The sequence below is a fragment of the Scyliorhinus torazame genome, chromosome 11 (genome assembly GCF_047496885.1).
Source record: "Scyliorhinus torazame isolate Kashiwa2021f chromosome 11, sScyTor2.1, whole genome shotgun sequence".
Taxonomy (NCBI): domain Eukaryota; kingdom Metazoa; phylum Chordata; class Chondrichthyes; order Carcharhiniformes; family Scyliorhinidae; genus Scyliorhinus; species Scyliorhinus torazame.
The window spans coordinates 162829010-162845248 of NC_092717.1; the positions used below are offsets into that span (position 1 = coordinate 162829010).

Sequence of the window (16239 nt, forward strand, 5' to 3'; positions counted from 1 at the left end):
TTCACACCTCTTTAACCTCTCATTATCCCTCTCTCCAATCGCACCGTCTGGACCTGTAAAGACTTAATTACCTGCAAAGACTTAATTACCTGCAAATACTCGCATTCAAAGTATCATCTTGCATCATTGGCTTTGTTTTTATATGCTGTGTTTGTGTAACTTACCTCTTCACTCACCTGATGAAGGAACTGCGCTCCGAAAGCTAGTGACTCCAAAGACCTGTTGGTCTTTAACCTGGTATTGTAAGACTTCTTACTGTACCCATCTGTTAACAGAAAGATGTTTTTGATTTTTAATTTCATAGATTTCATAGAATCTACAGTGCAGAGGGAGGCCATTCGGCCCATCGAGTCTGCACCGGCTCTTGGAAAGAGCACCCTACCCAAGGTCCACACCTCCACCCTATCCCCATAACCCAGTAACCCCACCCAACACTAAGGGCAATTTTGGACACTAAGGGCAATTTATCAAGGCCAATCCACCTAACCTGCATATCTTTGGACTGTGGGAGGAAACCGGAGCACCCGTAGGAAACCCACGCGCACACAGGGAGGATGTGCAGACTCCACACAGACAGTGACCCAAGCCGGAATCGAACCTGGGACCCTGGAGCTGTGAAGCAATTGTGCTATCCACAATGCTACCCTGCTGCCCCACTTTCCTCCTCTAATAAGTGGTGACATATTTTTTTCCCAGCCTTTAAATCTGGAGTATTCCAATCCTCTATGGATAACTTGCACAGCAAACTCAAGGTAATATAAAATAAAAAGGGTTGGTTTATTTTTACACACACAGGCGGGAGAGGGATTTCTAAACATCCACCCCTTTTTGTGCACATACATTACAAAGATGGATAAGGGAAAAAGAAAGAGGTTCAGGGGCTGAGCTCAATAAAATACAAGTTAGGGTTTTATGTGTTCCAGAGTCCAGGACCAGTAGTCTGTTGGAAAGTTTCTTCACATGGGAGGTTGACTGTTGCAGGGTAATCCTTATTTCGAGACACAAGACGTTCACCAGGGAAGAAGGCTTGTAGAGTTGGGTTAGCCTTGAAGGCACAAGTTTCAATGTTCAGTAGTTTTGATGAGACCAGAGTTCTTTCTGCTGCCACCTACTTGATGGTAAGATAGTAGACAGTGCAGGTATGGACTGGGGAATCCTATTCAAAGGTCAGACAACTACCTAAAACTTCCAACAGTTTGTTTATTTAAAGAATACAGACAACTCAAGTCTTGGTCAAGTGCCATTGGTTTCAGGTTGTTAAATGAGACCCCTGGTTGAAAGCCATTTGTGTTGGAACAGGTAAGGCTTGGGCCATAAGCACCAGATTGAAGACAAGGAGATGCAAACAGCTGGCTGACATCTTATCTGCAAAACCAGTAAATTGGCTTGGTTGGACTGTTTATGCGATGCAAGGGATGTTACATTCCAGGAGGTGTGAGGTGTTGGTCTTTGTTCACTTTCACACATCTCAGAAACACCCAGAGGCTAACATGTGATCAGCTGGAGCCATTTTATCAGCACAGCAATTGTCCTAGCCCTTTACTCTCTCGAGTTTAGAAGAATGACAGATCTAACAGAGTTATATAAGATGATAAAAGGTATTGACAAAGTAGATGTGGAGTGGGTGCTTCCGCTTGTCGGGCAATCTAGAATGAAAGGTTTTAGTTTTAGGATAAGGGGTAGCAGATTTAAAGCAAAGGTGAGGAGAAATTACTTCTCAAAGGGTCCTAAATCTGTGGAATTCACTACCTCAGAGTGCAGTGGATGCTGGGACTTTGAGTAAATTTAAGGAGGAGATAGACAAGATTTTAAATTAGTGATAGGTTGAATGGTTATGGAGAACAGGCAGAAAAGTGGAGTTGAGGCCAAGAGATCAGCCATGATCGTATTGAATGGCGGAGCCATTTCAAGGGGGCTCCGCGTTCTCACGTTCTTCTGTCCATTTTGAGAAACAGAAAAAAAATATTTTCTGAAGTAGTCTGCTGCCGAAGATATATATATATATTTAAATTTTCTGTCCCATCTCGACCTGAACAAATATGAGTTGTCTCGCTACTCTTGCTATTACCGATTGGAGCGAGCACACCAGTCTTCTGCCACTAAAAAAGAATCAAGGCAATTTTTCATGTGCATTGTACGTTGTCTTTAGAGATGGCATTGCCTTTGAAGGCTTTGGCTAGCCAAGTGTCTTTTATTTGTGTTCTTTGCCTCTGACTGCTGTCTTGTTTACTTTAGTATGAAAAATTAACTGACTGGGCAAGGTTTCAGAGATGTGGTAGTGCCTTTGGAATGCCCAGTATGATTGCTGTGTTCAAGAGCTGAGATGATTGTTAAACAAATCATAAAGTACTGACCAACATTAATAATTTGGTGATGGTGTTCCTTGACCGTGGTCTTGCTCTCCTCAGAATAGAGGTCACAAGGCTGAGTGATGTTGTCAAATTTGGTTTGTTAAATTCAGAGTACTTCCTGTAGATAGTACTTTCTGCTGCTACGTTGTGCAGGGGATTAATGTTCGATGCAGCAGCCTGTGCAACAGTCAAACAAACAGCGATATCCTGGTTGATATTTAACTGCCTGAGTGTTGCTCTGACTGCATCAATCCAAGTAACTATTCCATTACCCTTGTGACTTAAGCCTGTTAAATATTGAGAAAGCTTTGGAGCCAGGATAGGAGTCTTTGGTTGCATTATTGTGTAGCTTGTGTCGTACATTAAATACGTGGATTGCACAAATTTAAAAAATGAACACAAATGTTGCATTGTACTCAAATCTTGCATTCTGCCCACATGCCTGCAAATTGTACACATTAACTATTTATTTAGCTACTGTTTACATATTGGCAAAAAAGTGTTAATTCCAAAATTAAGATAACTCAGCAAGTTTGCAGACTATTATGTCATGCAGGATTTGAGTACAATGCAACATTTGTGTTCGTTTTTTTTAATGATGAAAATCTTATGCAATCCACTGCCTGTAAAGTGTAAATAATTAATCCTCTGTTGAACTGTTTTTATAGATTTATTTTATCTTCTGCTGCTTTGAGTTTCAATTTAACCAAGTGCCAGCCCACCTTCATGGGTTTAGGTCAATCCTGCAATCAGTTGCATAGGAATGTAAAAAGTTATTTTGGCACATCTGGCTAACTCCTGGAGTTAGATCCACATCTAAAATTCTTCTAAATTTGGTTAACTGAGCACTAGATGTGCTCTCTGCCTATCCAGCCTATGTTGCATTCAATTATATCCAATGGATTGGGTGTTGGATCCAAATCACATTATAGATGTTTAATACTAAATTTGTAACCCAATTATTTGTGCCATTTTAACAGCTTGTTAAATTATTCTCCTATTATATGCTACCTCTTGGCAAGATGCAAATCAGTTGAATGCATTTGGATGCAAGAACAGTAACAACCATCGACAGCCTGATATATCAACTCAGTAACTTGAAATAATGAGAGTGCCTTTGTCAACTATTGTCTGGACAGAACTGCACAACTCCTTGCAGACTAAATTTTGACAAGTTATTGTCATGGGAGTGTACCTGTTACAAAAAGAACAACAAAGAACAAAGAAATGTACAGCACAGGAACAGGCCCTGCAAGCCCGTGCCGACCATGCTGCCCGACTAAACTACAATCTTCTACACTTCCTGGGTCCGTATCCCTCTATTCCCATCCTATTCATGTATTTGTCAAGATGCCCCTTAAGTGTCACTATCGTCCCTGCTTCCACCACCACCTCCGGTAGCGGGTTCCAGGCACCCACTACCCTCTGCGTAAAAAACTTGCCTCGTACATCTACTCTAAACCTTGCCCCTCTCACCTTAAACCTATGCCCCCTAGTAATTGACCCCTTTACCCCGGGGAAAAGCCTCTGACTATCCACTCTGTCTATGCCCCTCATAATTTTGTAGACCTCTATCAGGTCGCCCCTCAACCTCCTTCGTTCCAGTGAGAACAAACCGGGTTTATTCAACCGCTCCTCATAGCTAATGCCCTCCATATCAGGCAACATTCTGGTAAATCTCTTCTGCACCCTCTCTAAAGCCTCCACATCCTTCTGGTAGTGTGGCGACCAGAATTGAACACTATACTCCAAGTGTGGCCTAACTAAGATTCTATACAGCTGCAACATGACTTGCCAATTCTTATACTCAATGCCCCGGCCAATGAAGGCAAGCATGCCGTATGCCTTCTTGACTACCTTCTCCACCTGTGTTGCCCCTTTCAGTGACCTGTGGACCTGTACTCCTAGATCTCTTTGACTTTCAATACTCTTGAGAGTTCTACCATTCACTGTATATTCCCTACCTGCATTAGACCTTCCAAAATGCATTACCTCACATTTGTCCGGATTAAACTCCATCTGCCATCTCTCCGCCCAAGTCTCCAAACAATCTAAATCCTGCTGTATCCTCTGACAGTCCTCATCGCTATCCTCAATTCCACCAACCTTTGTGTCGTCTGCAAACTTACTAATCAGACCAGTTACATTTTCCTCCAAATCGTTTATATATACTACAAACAGCAAAGGTCCCAGCACTGATCCCTGTGGAACACCACTGGTCACAGCCCTCCGATTAGAAAAGCATCCTTCCATTGCTACTCTCTGCCTTCTATGACCTAGCCAGTTCTGTATCCACCTTGCCAGCTCACCCCTGATCCCGTGTGACTTCACCTTTTGTACTAGTCTACCATGAGGGACCTTGTCAAAGGCCTTACTGAAGTCCATATAGACAACATCTACTGCCCTACCTGCATCAATCATCTTAGTGACCTCCTCGAAAAACTCTATCAAGTTAGTGAGACACGACCTCCCCTTCACAAAACCATGCTGCCTCTCACTAATACATCCATTTGCTTCCAAATGGGAGTAGATCGTGTCTCGAAGAATTCTCTCCAGTAATTTCCCTACCACTGAAGTAAGGCTCACCGGCCTGTAGTTCCCGGGATTATCCTTGCTACCCTTCTTACACAGAGGAACAACATTGGCTATTCTCCAGTCCTCCGGGACTTCCCCTGAAGACAGCGAGGATCCAAAGATTTCTGTCAAGGCCTCAGCAATTTCCTCTCCAGCCTCCTTCAGTATTCTGGGGTAGATCCCATCAGGCCCTGGGGACTTATCTACCTTAATATTTTTTAAGATACCCAACACCTCGTCTTTTTGGATCTCAATGTGACCCAGGCTATCTACACACCCTTCTCCAGACTCAACATCTACCAATTTCTTCTCTTTGGTGAATACTGATGCAAAGTATTCATTTAGTACCACGCCCATTTCCTCTGGCTCCACACAGAGTCCCTTGCCTATCCTTCAGTGGGCCAACCCTTTCCCTGGCTACCCTCTTGCTTTTTATGTACGTGTAAAAAGCCTTGGGATTTTCCTTAACCCTATTTGCCAATGACTTTTCGTGACACCTTCTAGCCCTCCTGACTCCTTGCTTAAGTTCCTTCCTACTTTCCTTATATTCCACACAGGCTTTGTCTGTTCCCAGCCTTTAGCCCTGACAAATGCCTCCTTTTTCTTTTTGACGAGGCCTACAATATCTCTCGTTATCCAAGGTTTCCGAAAATTGCCGTATTTATCCTTCTTCCTCACAGGAACATGCCGGTCCTGAATCCCTTTCAACTGACGCTTGAAAGCCTCCCACATGTCAGATGTTGATTTGCCCTCAAACATCCGCCCCCAATCTATGTTCTTCAGTTCCCGCCTAATATTGTTATAATTAGCCTTCCCCCAATTTAGCACATTCATCCTAGGACCACTCTTATCCTTGTCCACCAGCACTTTAAAATTACTGAATTGTAGTCACTGTTCCCGAAATGCTCCCCTACTGAAACTTCTACCACCTGGCCGGGCTCATTCCCCAATACCAGGTCCAGTACCGCCCCTTCCCTAGTTGGACTGTCTACATATTGTTTTAAGAAGCCCTCCTGGATGCTCCTTACAAACTCCGCCCCGTCTAAGCCCCTGGCACTAAGTGAGTCCCAGTCAATATTGGGACTCCCATCACCACAACCCTGTTGTTTTTACTCTTTTCCAAAATCTGTCTACCTATCTGCTCCTCTATCTCCCGCTGGCTGTTGGGAGGCCTGTAGTAAACCCCCAACATTGTGACTGCACCCTTCTTATTCCTGATCTCTACCCATATAGCCTCACTGCCCTCTGAGGTGTCCTCCCGCAGTACAGCTGTGATATTCTCCCTAACCAGTAGCGCAACTCCGCCACCCCTTTTACACCCCCCTCTATCCCGCCTGAAACATCTAAATCCTGGAACGTTTAGCTGCCAATCCTGCCCTTCCCTCAACCAGGTCTCTGTAATGGCAACAACATCATAGTTCCAAGTACTAATCCAAGCTCTAAGTTCATCTGCCTTACCTGTAATACTTCTTGCATTAAAACATATGCACTTCAGTCCACCAGACCCGCTGTGTTCAGCAACTTCTCCCTGTCTACTCTGCCTCAGAGCCACACTGTCCCTATTCCCTAGTTCTCCCTCAATGCTCTCACTTTCTGACCTATTGCTCCCGTGCCCACCCCCCTGCCATACTAGTTTAAACCCTCCCGTGTGACACTAGCAAACCTCGCGGCCAGGATATTTATGCCTCTCCGGTTTAGAAGCAACCCGTCCTTCTTATACAGGTCGCACCTGCCCCGGAAGAGCTCCCCGTGGTCCAGATAACGGAAACCCTCCCTCCTACACCAGCTGTTTAGCCACGTGTGTAGCTGCTCTATCTTCCTATTTCTAGCCTCACTGGCACGTGGCACAGGGAGTAATCCCGAGATTACAACCCTAGAGGTCCTGTCTTTTAACTTTCTGCCTAGCTCCCTGAACTCCTGCTGCAGGACCTCATGCCCCTTCCTGCCTATGTCGTTAGTACCAATATGTACAACGACCTCTGCCTGTTTGCCCTCCCCCTTCAGAATGCCCTCTACCCGTTCGGAGACATCCTGGACCCTGGCACGAGGGAGGCAACATACCATCCTGGAGTCTCTTTCACGTCCACAGAAGCGCCTATCTGTGCCCCTGACTATAGAGTCCCCTATTACTATTGCTCTTCTGCGCTTTGACCCTCCCTTCTGAACATCAGAGCCAGCCGTGGTGCCACTGCTCTGGCTGCTGCTGTTTTCCCCTGATAGGCTATCCCCCCCGACAGTATCCAAAGGGGTATGTATACCTGTTCGAGAGGGGGACAACCACAGGGGATTCCTGCACTGACTGCCTGCCCTTTCTGGTGGTCACCCATTTCTCTGCCTGCACCTTGGGTGTGACCACATTTATATAACTGCGATCTATGACGCTTTCTGCCACCTGCATGCTCCTAAGTGCATCCAATTGCTGCTCCAACCGAACCATGCGGTCTGTGAGGAGCTCCAGTTGGGTGCACTTTCTGCAGATGAAGCCATCCGGGACGCTGGAAGCCTCCCGGACCTGCCACATCTCACAGTCAGAGCACTGCACCCCTCTAACTGACATTGCGTCAATTAATTAAAATTAAAAGTTTAAAAATTTTTATTTTTTTAAAGTTACAACTCCTGTACTGTAAAAGATTTGCACTTTATGTAATGTCAAATTTGAACTGTTATTGTAATGTACCTTTAACAATCCCTTTATAAATAGAATGAGATGAATTTGTAATTGGCGGGTGAGGTGGATGGGCCTGGAATTTCCTGCCATTGGCCAATATGCCATTTTGTTGGCACAGTCCTGCCTCCCTAATTTTCCAAGAGGCAGAGTTGGGGACAGAACGCCGCCCTGTCTGCAAGTGGTGGTTAACCATTTGAGCCAATGAAGGGGCCTATTGACATGACCTGGGAAAGCTTGTGGCCTCCAGGTGGCAGATCAGGTGACCAATGCTCAGTTTCACTATTAAGGCATCCCCCATACCCACACTGATTTACAAAGAGCCTCAGGCCACCCTTTGGCGTGGTTCCTCCTCCAGGCGGCGAGCCTGGCAGCTGTGACCATTTTAAAGTTGCAAACGTTAGTGCTTAGAAGGCAACCCCATTTTCATAGAATCCCTACAGTGCAGAAGCAGGCCATTTGGCCCATCGAGTCTGAACCGATCCTTTGAAAGATCGCCCTACCTAGGCCCAATCCCCTGCCCTATTCCCACAACCCTACCTGAAGGGGCAATTTAGCTTGCACATCTATGGACTGTGGGAGGAAACCTGAGCACCCGGAGGAAACCCACACAGACACAGGGAGAATGTAGAAACTTCACACAGACAGTCACCCGAGGTCGGAATTGAACCGGGGTCCCTGGCGCTGTGAGGCAGCAGTGCTAACCACTGTGTCAATTTTGAAGCTCTCTTTCCCATCCTTAAATGGATGGTTTTTGCACTCTCTGGCCGGTAATTGGCCTTTCATTGAAAAACCGGAGGGTGAGTGTCACCATCACGGCATGGGGGTTTGAGACCAGACATTATCCCAATAATGGATACTTTTGGAGTCCTCTGGCTAGAAGACATTTGAACCTTTTTTCTTTCTAACTAAATCTGTACACTTTTCTTTAATTTCAGGAACTATTGATGGAGACATTATGGATGAATTTATGTCATCAGATGGTAAGTTCTAACTTATCAATCACTACTGTAAAAAAAAATATATATTTTTAAAAGACCATTGTATTTGCTCATTCTTTGATGGATGTTTTGTTTGTGGGAATTTTTCAATTGGCCAACAAAGTTAAACATTTAACATAAAACATTGTGTAACTTCTAAGACATTAGATGGAGTTAAATTAATATTACTGTTGGTCAAATGCAGTGTTAGCATTCATGTTGAGAGGGGTAGAATACAAGGGCAGGGATGTATTTCTGAGGCTGTATAAGACTCTGGTCCGACCCCATTTGGAGTATTGTGACCAGTTTTGGGCCCCATATCTAAGAAAGGATGTGCTGGCCTTGGAGGTTCAGAAGAATGATCCCTGAAATGAAGAGCTTGTTGTATAAGGAGCGGTTGAGGACTCTGGGTTTGTACTTGTTGGAGTTTAGAAGGATGAGGAGGAAACTTACAGGATACTGCGAGGCCTGGATAGAGTGGACGTGGAGAGGATGTTTCCACTGGTAGGAGAAACTAGAACCTGAGGGCACAACCTCAGACTGAAGGGACGATCCTTTAAAACAGAGATGAGGGGGAATTTCTTCAGCCAGAGGGTGGTGAATCTGTGGAACACTTCTGCCGCAGAAGGCTGTGGAGGCCAAATCACTGAGTGTCTTTAAGTCAGAGATAGCTCGGTTCTTGATTAATAAGGGGATCAGGGGCCATGGGGTAAAGACAGGAGAATGGGGATGAGAAAAATATCAGCCATAATTGAATGGTGGAGCAGAGTCGATGGGCTAGTGGCCTAATTCTGCTCCTATGTCTTATGGTGTGTTAGGTCTCATTCTTGACAGTGACCTTGACGAGAGAAAGCAACATTAAAACCCAGTGAGAAAAAATACTTGAGCACTGCATTTTAAAGCAGCTCCAATCTATGCCAGGTTAATGGAAAAGATGAGACGTACGCAGATCAGGAACTTTGCATGTGATGGCTGAATGAATTCCTTTTAAAAAGCCAAAATCAAAGAAAGGAAACATTTTCTTTGCTTTTTTCACCTCCACAAAAAAATTAAATTGTACAGAACTTGAAGAACAAAAATACTTGATGGAGAAAAAAAAAATTCAAAAATATGGAGGAAGAGTGGGGAATTGGACAAACTGGATTGCGCTTGTAAGAGCCAGTGCAGAATTGATGGGTAAAATGGCCTCCTATGCTGTACAACTCCAATTCTATAAACTGGAAAGGAGGGTTATGAGTCCTGTTTGAAATGGCAGAACTAAATTGCAATGTTCACTTGGGTATCTTACGATAAACTGTAATGCTTATTATTGCAGGCATGTGCACTGCTTCAGTCCACCATTTTGCAGAGTGCCTCACCAGGTATTGGTGATTCCTTGATCCGCTGCTTCATTGGGGAAGAATGTTCAAAGCACATTTCAGAAAATTGTCAGCATGCAGCCCCTTATTTTCATGCTATAAACTTTATCATTTGCATATGATTTCACAAGACACATTCAATGCCCATGCCGTTGCCTGTTGGAAGTCCCATATTGTGAATTAGCCACTATTTGCTGTATGCGGCCCACAAAATGACCATAGTGAGCTGCCTGCTTAGATTGAGATTGACATCCCAGTGTGGATTTTACATTGTGCATAGTATTTGCAGCATGAAAACAGATTATTTATTCCAACAGATCCATATTGGTGTTTAGGCTCCAGATGGACCTCCTCCTATACTACTTCCTTTAAATTCTCCAACATACCCTCCTATTCTTTTCTTCCTTGTGTGTTTAATCTAGATTTCCCTTAAAGTCATTCCTGTTATCATCTCAACCATTCCTTATGATAGCAAGTACCATATACTAACCATTTCTGGATAAATACATTTTCCCTGAATTCCCTATTGAATTTGAGTGTCTATAGCCCCTAGTCCAAGTCTCACCACCAAGCATTTTCTCCACATCTACGAATGTTACATCTAATTTCTGTTTTGCACAACCAGCTTGTTGTACTGTGAGGCTCCTTTAAGATTTAATGCAGTCCCATCAGTGCGCTCATTTTAAAAGGAGCATTACCTTTGCACAGCTTGTTCTCTACACAGTCCTGTACCCACACAGCTTAGAGGGAACATTGATATCCACCCTACCAAATTCTTTCCTGACCTTAAGGACCTCGGTCATGTCATTCTTCAACTTTATCTTTTCTAAAGAAAAGGGCTTCCTAATATACCCTCACTTCTGGTATCATCGTTTTGAGTCTTTTTGTACACTTTTGCTGTGTCTTTATTTTTTATTATATATATAATACAGAGACCAGAACTGTTCATAGTATTCTAAGTATGGCCGAATCAAGGTCATAATTTTTATGAACTAGCTGAGAACAGAATTAGAAATATAAAAAATAGGAGCATAAGTAGGCCATTTGTTCATGGCTGACCCTCTATCTCTTTCATACTCCCACTCTCTCCCAATACCCTTTGATGCCTTTAATGTTTAGAAATCTATCTATTTATTTTATGAGTACATTCAGTGACTTGGCCTCCGCAGCCTTCTGTGGTAGAAAATTCCACGGGTTCACCACTCACTGAGTGAAGACATTTCACCTCATCTCAGTCCTGAACAGCCTACGCCATATCCTGAGACTGTGACCCCTTGTTCTAGAAATACCCAGCCCGAGGAAACATCATCCCTGCACCCAGTCTATCCAGCTTTGTTAAAGTTTTACACATTTTAAGGAGATCTCCTCATTCTCCTAAATTCAGTGAATACAGGCCAAGTCAACCCAATCATTCTTCATATGAAAATCTTGCCTTACCAGGAGTTTGTCTAGTTAACCTTCACTGCACTCCCTCCATGGCAAGCATAAAAGAGCACACAAACTCCAATTGTGGTCTCACCAAGGCCCTGTACAGTTTCAGGAAGACATCCTTGCTCCTGTACTCAAATCCTCTTGCAAGGAAAGCCAACATAATCAACATAAAGTTTCAAGTCTGGATGACTCTTCGTCAGAGCTGATCACCTCATACCAGCTAACATACCATTGCCTTTCTAAATCATTGCTGAACCACCATGCTTGCCGGCCAAAAAAAAGCCCATTCCTTCCTACTGTTTCCTGTCCGCTCACCAATTCTTAATCCATGCCAGTAGCCAAACTTGGAAATATTATATTTGATTTCCTCATCCAAATCATTGTGAATAGCCAGGGCCCAAGCACTGCAGTACCCCACTAGTCACTACCTGCCTCAAAAAAAGCTAATTTATTCCTATTCTCTGTTTCCTGTCCGCTCACCAATTCTCAATCCATGCCAAACCCATGTGCTCTAATTTTGTACACTAATCTCTTATTACGTGGGACTTTATCAAAAGTGTACTGAAAATCCAAATATACCACATACACTGGTTCTCCAATATCTATCCTACTAGTTAGTCTTGAGAACACTCTAGTAGGTTTGTCAAAAATGATTTCCTTTTCATAAATCCATGTTGACCTTGTTTCATCCCATTGGTATTTTCTACGTCTCCAGTTATCGCATCCTTTAGAAAAGACCCTAACATTTTCCCAACTACTGAGGTTAGGCTAACCGGTCTGTAATTCCTGGTTTCCTCCCTATTATTTTAAATGGTGGGGTTACATTTGCCACCCTCTGCCATTTCCTTGTTCTGCATTATTGTCCTGTTTTGGACTGCAAGGGACCTACATTTGTCTTTTTAAAAAATAAATTTAGAGTACCCAATTCTTTTTTCCAAGTAAGGGGCAATTTAGCATGGCCAATCCACCTACCCTGCACACCTTTTGGGTTGTGGGGGTGAGACCCACGCAGACACGGGGAGAAGGTGCAAACTCCATAGTGAACCAGGGTCCTCGGCACCGTGAGACAGCAGTGCTAACCACTGCGCCACCGTGCTGTCCTTAACGTACATTTGTCTTCACTAATCTTTTTCTTTTTACATACTTATAGAAGCTTTTACAGTCCGCTTTTACGTTCTTTACAAGTTTACACTCGCACTCTATTTTCCCCCTCGTGATCAATTTCTTTGTTCTCCTTTGCAGAATTCTAAACTGCTCCCAGTCCTCACCTTGCTACTTTTTCCAGCAACATTATAACTCCTCTTTGGATCCAATACTATCCTTAATTTATTTTTGTTAGTCATGGTTGAACTGTGTTTTCCTGTTATGTTTTTGTGCCAGCAAGGAATGTGTAACTTGCAATTCGTTCCCCAAATATTAGGCATTGCTATCCACCACCATGTCTTTTAATGAAGTTCCTCAATCTGTTGTCGCCAATTCACCCTTTATAGCTTCCTTTGTTTAGATTTAGGACCCTGGTTTTGAATTGGACTATTTCACTTTCCATCCTAATGAAGAATTCTATCATGTTATGGTCACAGATTCAGCTGTGACAGTCCTACAATTGTGCAACCTGCTGATACTCATTAAGGCGCACACACATGAATAATAGCCATTTGTGCAAACTCTGGTATGCAATCTGCAACAGAGAGAGTGTACCCCAGTGAGGAGCAATCAGTTGTCTTCAAGAAAAGGGAGAAAATCGGTGACAAAGGAAAAAAAGAGTCACTGTTTATAATAGGTAACTGAAGTTTTGTTTTCACTTTAGTCAGTGATTTTCCCCTTTAACGTACTCTGTTTATCCTACAGCATTTCCCCTCCTTCGACTTTCTCCTCCGCCAGTTGATGAATACAGTTTCAATCTGGATGAAAATGAAGGTGTCTGTGATCTTTTTGATGTACAGATTTTTGAGTTGCCGGTTTTAACTAGTGTGACCACCATCCCAAGATACTGAATCTACCTCTGGATCACCAGTTCAGCCTTCATATACTACTTTGTTTCTATTTGTGAAATTCACTACAGCATTATGGTCAAGACAAAAGTTTTAAGGTTTCTGAACTTGTGTCCTTTACACGTTTAAGTCCTACACGGACATTTTTTATCGAATGGTTCAGTTTGTTTCGTAGCACTGCCATGTAGCACACAATAGAATCATTTATTCTTCTAATTGAATGCCATACTGCCATGAATAATCTCATTAATGTCGCAACAAAAATATTCACTTCACTAATGGCTTTTCTACTGCCTTTTTTAGTAGGGTAGCAGAGAAATTTGATTATTTTTATATACTGCACACTTTTTTAAGTGCCTTTCAGTTCTTGCACTTTAGGAGAGATCTTTATCTTGTAATGTACAGGAAAACCTGTCTCAGTTTAGAACTGAACTGAAGTAGTCTCCTAATGGGCAGTTAGTTGACCACAAGATGTTTGTTTTTAGGCCAACTTCACTGTAATTCTGCTATTTCTGCACACTTATAGATTGAAGGGAAGGTGGTTTGTGTGTGGAGGAAGGGCATCTAAAAGCAGGATGTGGCCAAAGACCAACTTTCATCCAGCTGTAAAGTATTTTTTATATAACTCTTCCATGGGATGTGGGCATCAGCGACCATGCAGGCATTTGTTGCCCATCACTAATCTAGTGTATACTAAAAGCTGCTGGTGAGTAGGATACACACCGATGTGACTAATCACAGTGCAAATTACAACAAATATACCAGAAATGGATTGTTGAATTTTTGATAGCTTATTGGTTATTATGCAAACAACTTCAAATATGCCCTGCCTTCTATAACTGTTCAGTGTTCAAATGGATAATTCAGTTGGTCCAAATGTTTTGCATGGACCAGACTACCTTGTACATCTCATGAAATGTTTACAGTATGTATTTTGTTTAAGAGGATAAAATTGTCCCTTGGCATACCTCTAGTGTAGAATTGCAAGAAAGTTCTTGTACTATTCAGTTTTTAAATTGACCAAAGCTGTTTTTTTCTTTTTAAAAAAAAAAGCACAAAAGATGAAAGTGTCATGTCTCTGCTGTTGCATTCTTTTCTTCATAGTAAAATAGAGGTTACCAATTTATCTGGTTTCTCATTGTGCTGTGCGTACAGCAATGGACGCAGATTATGGAATTTCAGCCTTCAAGTTGTAGCAGTACTTTGCTAGTTCTGAAAAAAAATCCAGATCATTTATCACAGTTCAATACAATTTCGCCTCCATGTGTAATTTTACTTTTAATGCCTTGAAAGTTCATACTCAATTCATTTAAGTCAATGGGTAGATTACCAGCCCTCCTCCCCTGCCGAAACCTTGTTAATCTATTTTAACCAAAAGGAACTGTAGGTGCAGTCCACAGTGACTTCCTCTCTAAAATGTTCCTTGCCTCTGCAGAAAGATATTTTCTTCTGCACCTCGCCAACTTAGAATGCCAATTAGCTACACTGTACAAATTCCCAGAGCTCCACCACTGAGCAACGTGGATGCTGCCATCAACAAAGCAAAATACTATGGATGCTGAAAATCTGACACAAAATTTCAACAGTTCAAGCTGCATGAGTGGAGAGAGAAATAGAGTTAACCTTTCAGACCAATGCTTTTCATCTGATCTGAAATGTTCCTCTTTTGCCAGAGATGGGTCATAAGAACATAGTAAGAACTAGGAGCAGGAGTCGGCTATCTGGCACCTGGAGCCTGCTCTGCCACTCAAAATGATCATGGTTGATCTTTTTGTGGATTCAGCTCCACTTACCCGCCCGCTCACCATAACCCTTAATTCATAGAATTTTTTTTACATAGAATTTACAGTGCAGAAGGAGGCCATTCAGCCCATCGAGTCTGCACTGGCTCTTGGAAAAAGCACCCTACCCAAGGTCAACACCTCCACCCTATCCCCATAACCTAGGCTAGGAATAGGGAGAGAGTGCAGTTGAACACGTGGCTGCAGGAATGGTGTAGGAGGGAGGGCTTCAGGTATTTGGATAATTGGAGCGCATTCTGGGGAAGGTGGGACCTGTACAAGCAGGACGGGTTGCATCTGAACCAGAGGGGCACCAATATCCTGGGAGGGAGGTTTTCTCGTACTCTTCGGGAGGGTTTAAACTAATTTGGCAGGGGAATGGGAACCGGATTTGTAGTCCAGCAACTAAGGTAGCCGATATTCAGGACGCCAAAGCGTGTAATGAGGCAGTGGGGAAGGGTACACTGACAAAGGAGAGTACTTGCAGGCACGGAGAGGGGTTGAAGTGTGTATACTTCAACGCAAGAAGCATCAGGAATAAGGTGGGTGAACTTAAGGCATGGATCGGTACTTGGGACTACGATGTGGTGGCCATCACGGAAACTTGGATAGAAGAGGGGCAGAAATGGTTGTTGGAGGTCCCTGGTTATAGATGTTTCAATAAGATTAGGGAGGGTGGTAAAAGAGGTGGGGGGGTGGCATTATTAATTAGAGATAGTATAACAGCTGCAGAAAGGCAGTTCGAGGAGTATCAGCCTACTGAGGTAGTATGGGTTGAAGTCAGAAATAGGAAAGGAGCAGTCACCTTGTTAGGAGTTTTCTATAGGCCCCCCAATAGTAGCAGAGATGTGGAGGAACAGATTGGGAAACAGATTTTGGAAAGGTGCAGAAGTCATAGGGTAGTAGTCATGGGCGACTTTAACTTCCCAAATATTGAGTGGAAACTCTTTAGATCAAATAGTTTGGATGGGGTGGTGTTTGTGCAGTGTGTCCAGGAAGCTTTTCTAACACAGTATGTAGATTGTCCGACCAGAGGAGGGGCAATATTGGATTTAGTACTGGGTAATGAGCCAGGGCAAGTGATAGATTTGTTAGTGGGGGAGCATTT

The 16239-nt window shown here is 43.2% G+C and overlaps 1 protein-coding gene across 3 annotated transcripts in view; it reads left to right on the forward strand.

Annotated features, from left to right (window-relative positions):
• Positions 1-14420, forward strand: part of LOC140385614 (transcription factor E2F5-like) — a 53184-nt gene extending 38764 nt beyond the window's left edge. For all 3 annotated transcript variants that reach the window (XM_072467947.1, XM_072467946.1, XM_072467945.1), the window contains 2 exons: positions 8529-8573; positions 13208-14420. In XM_072467947.1, the coding sequence (XP_072324048.1) occupies positions 8529-8573; positions 13208-13353 (191 nt within the window). In that variant the 3' untranslated portion in view covers positions 13354-14420. The remainder of the gene's footprint in view (positions 1-8528; positions 8574-13207) is intronic.
• Positions 14421-16239: the final 1819 nt, after the last annotated feature.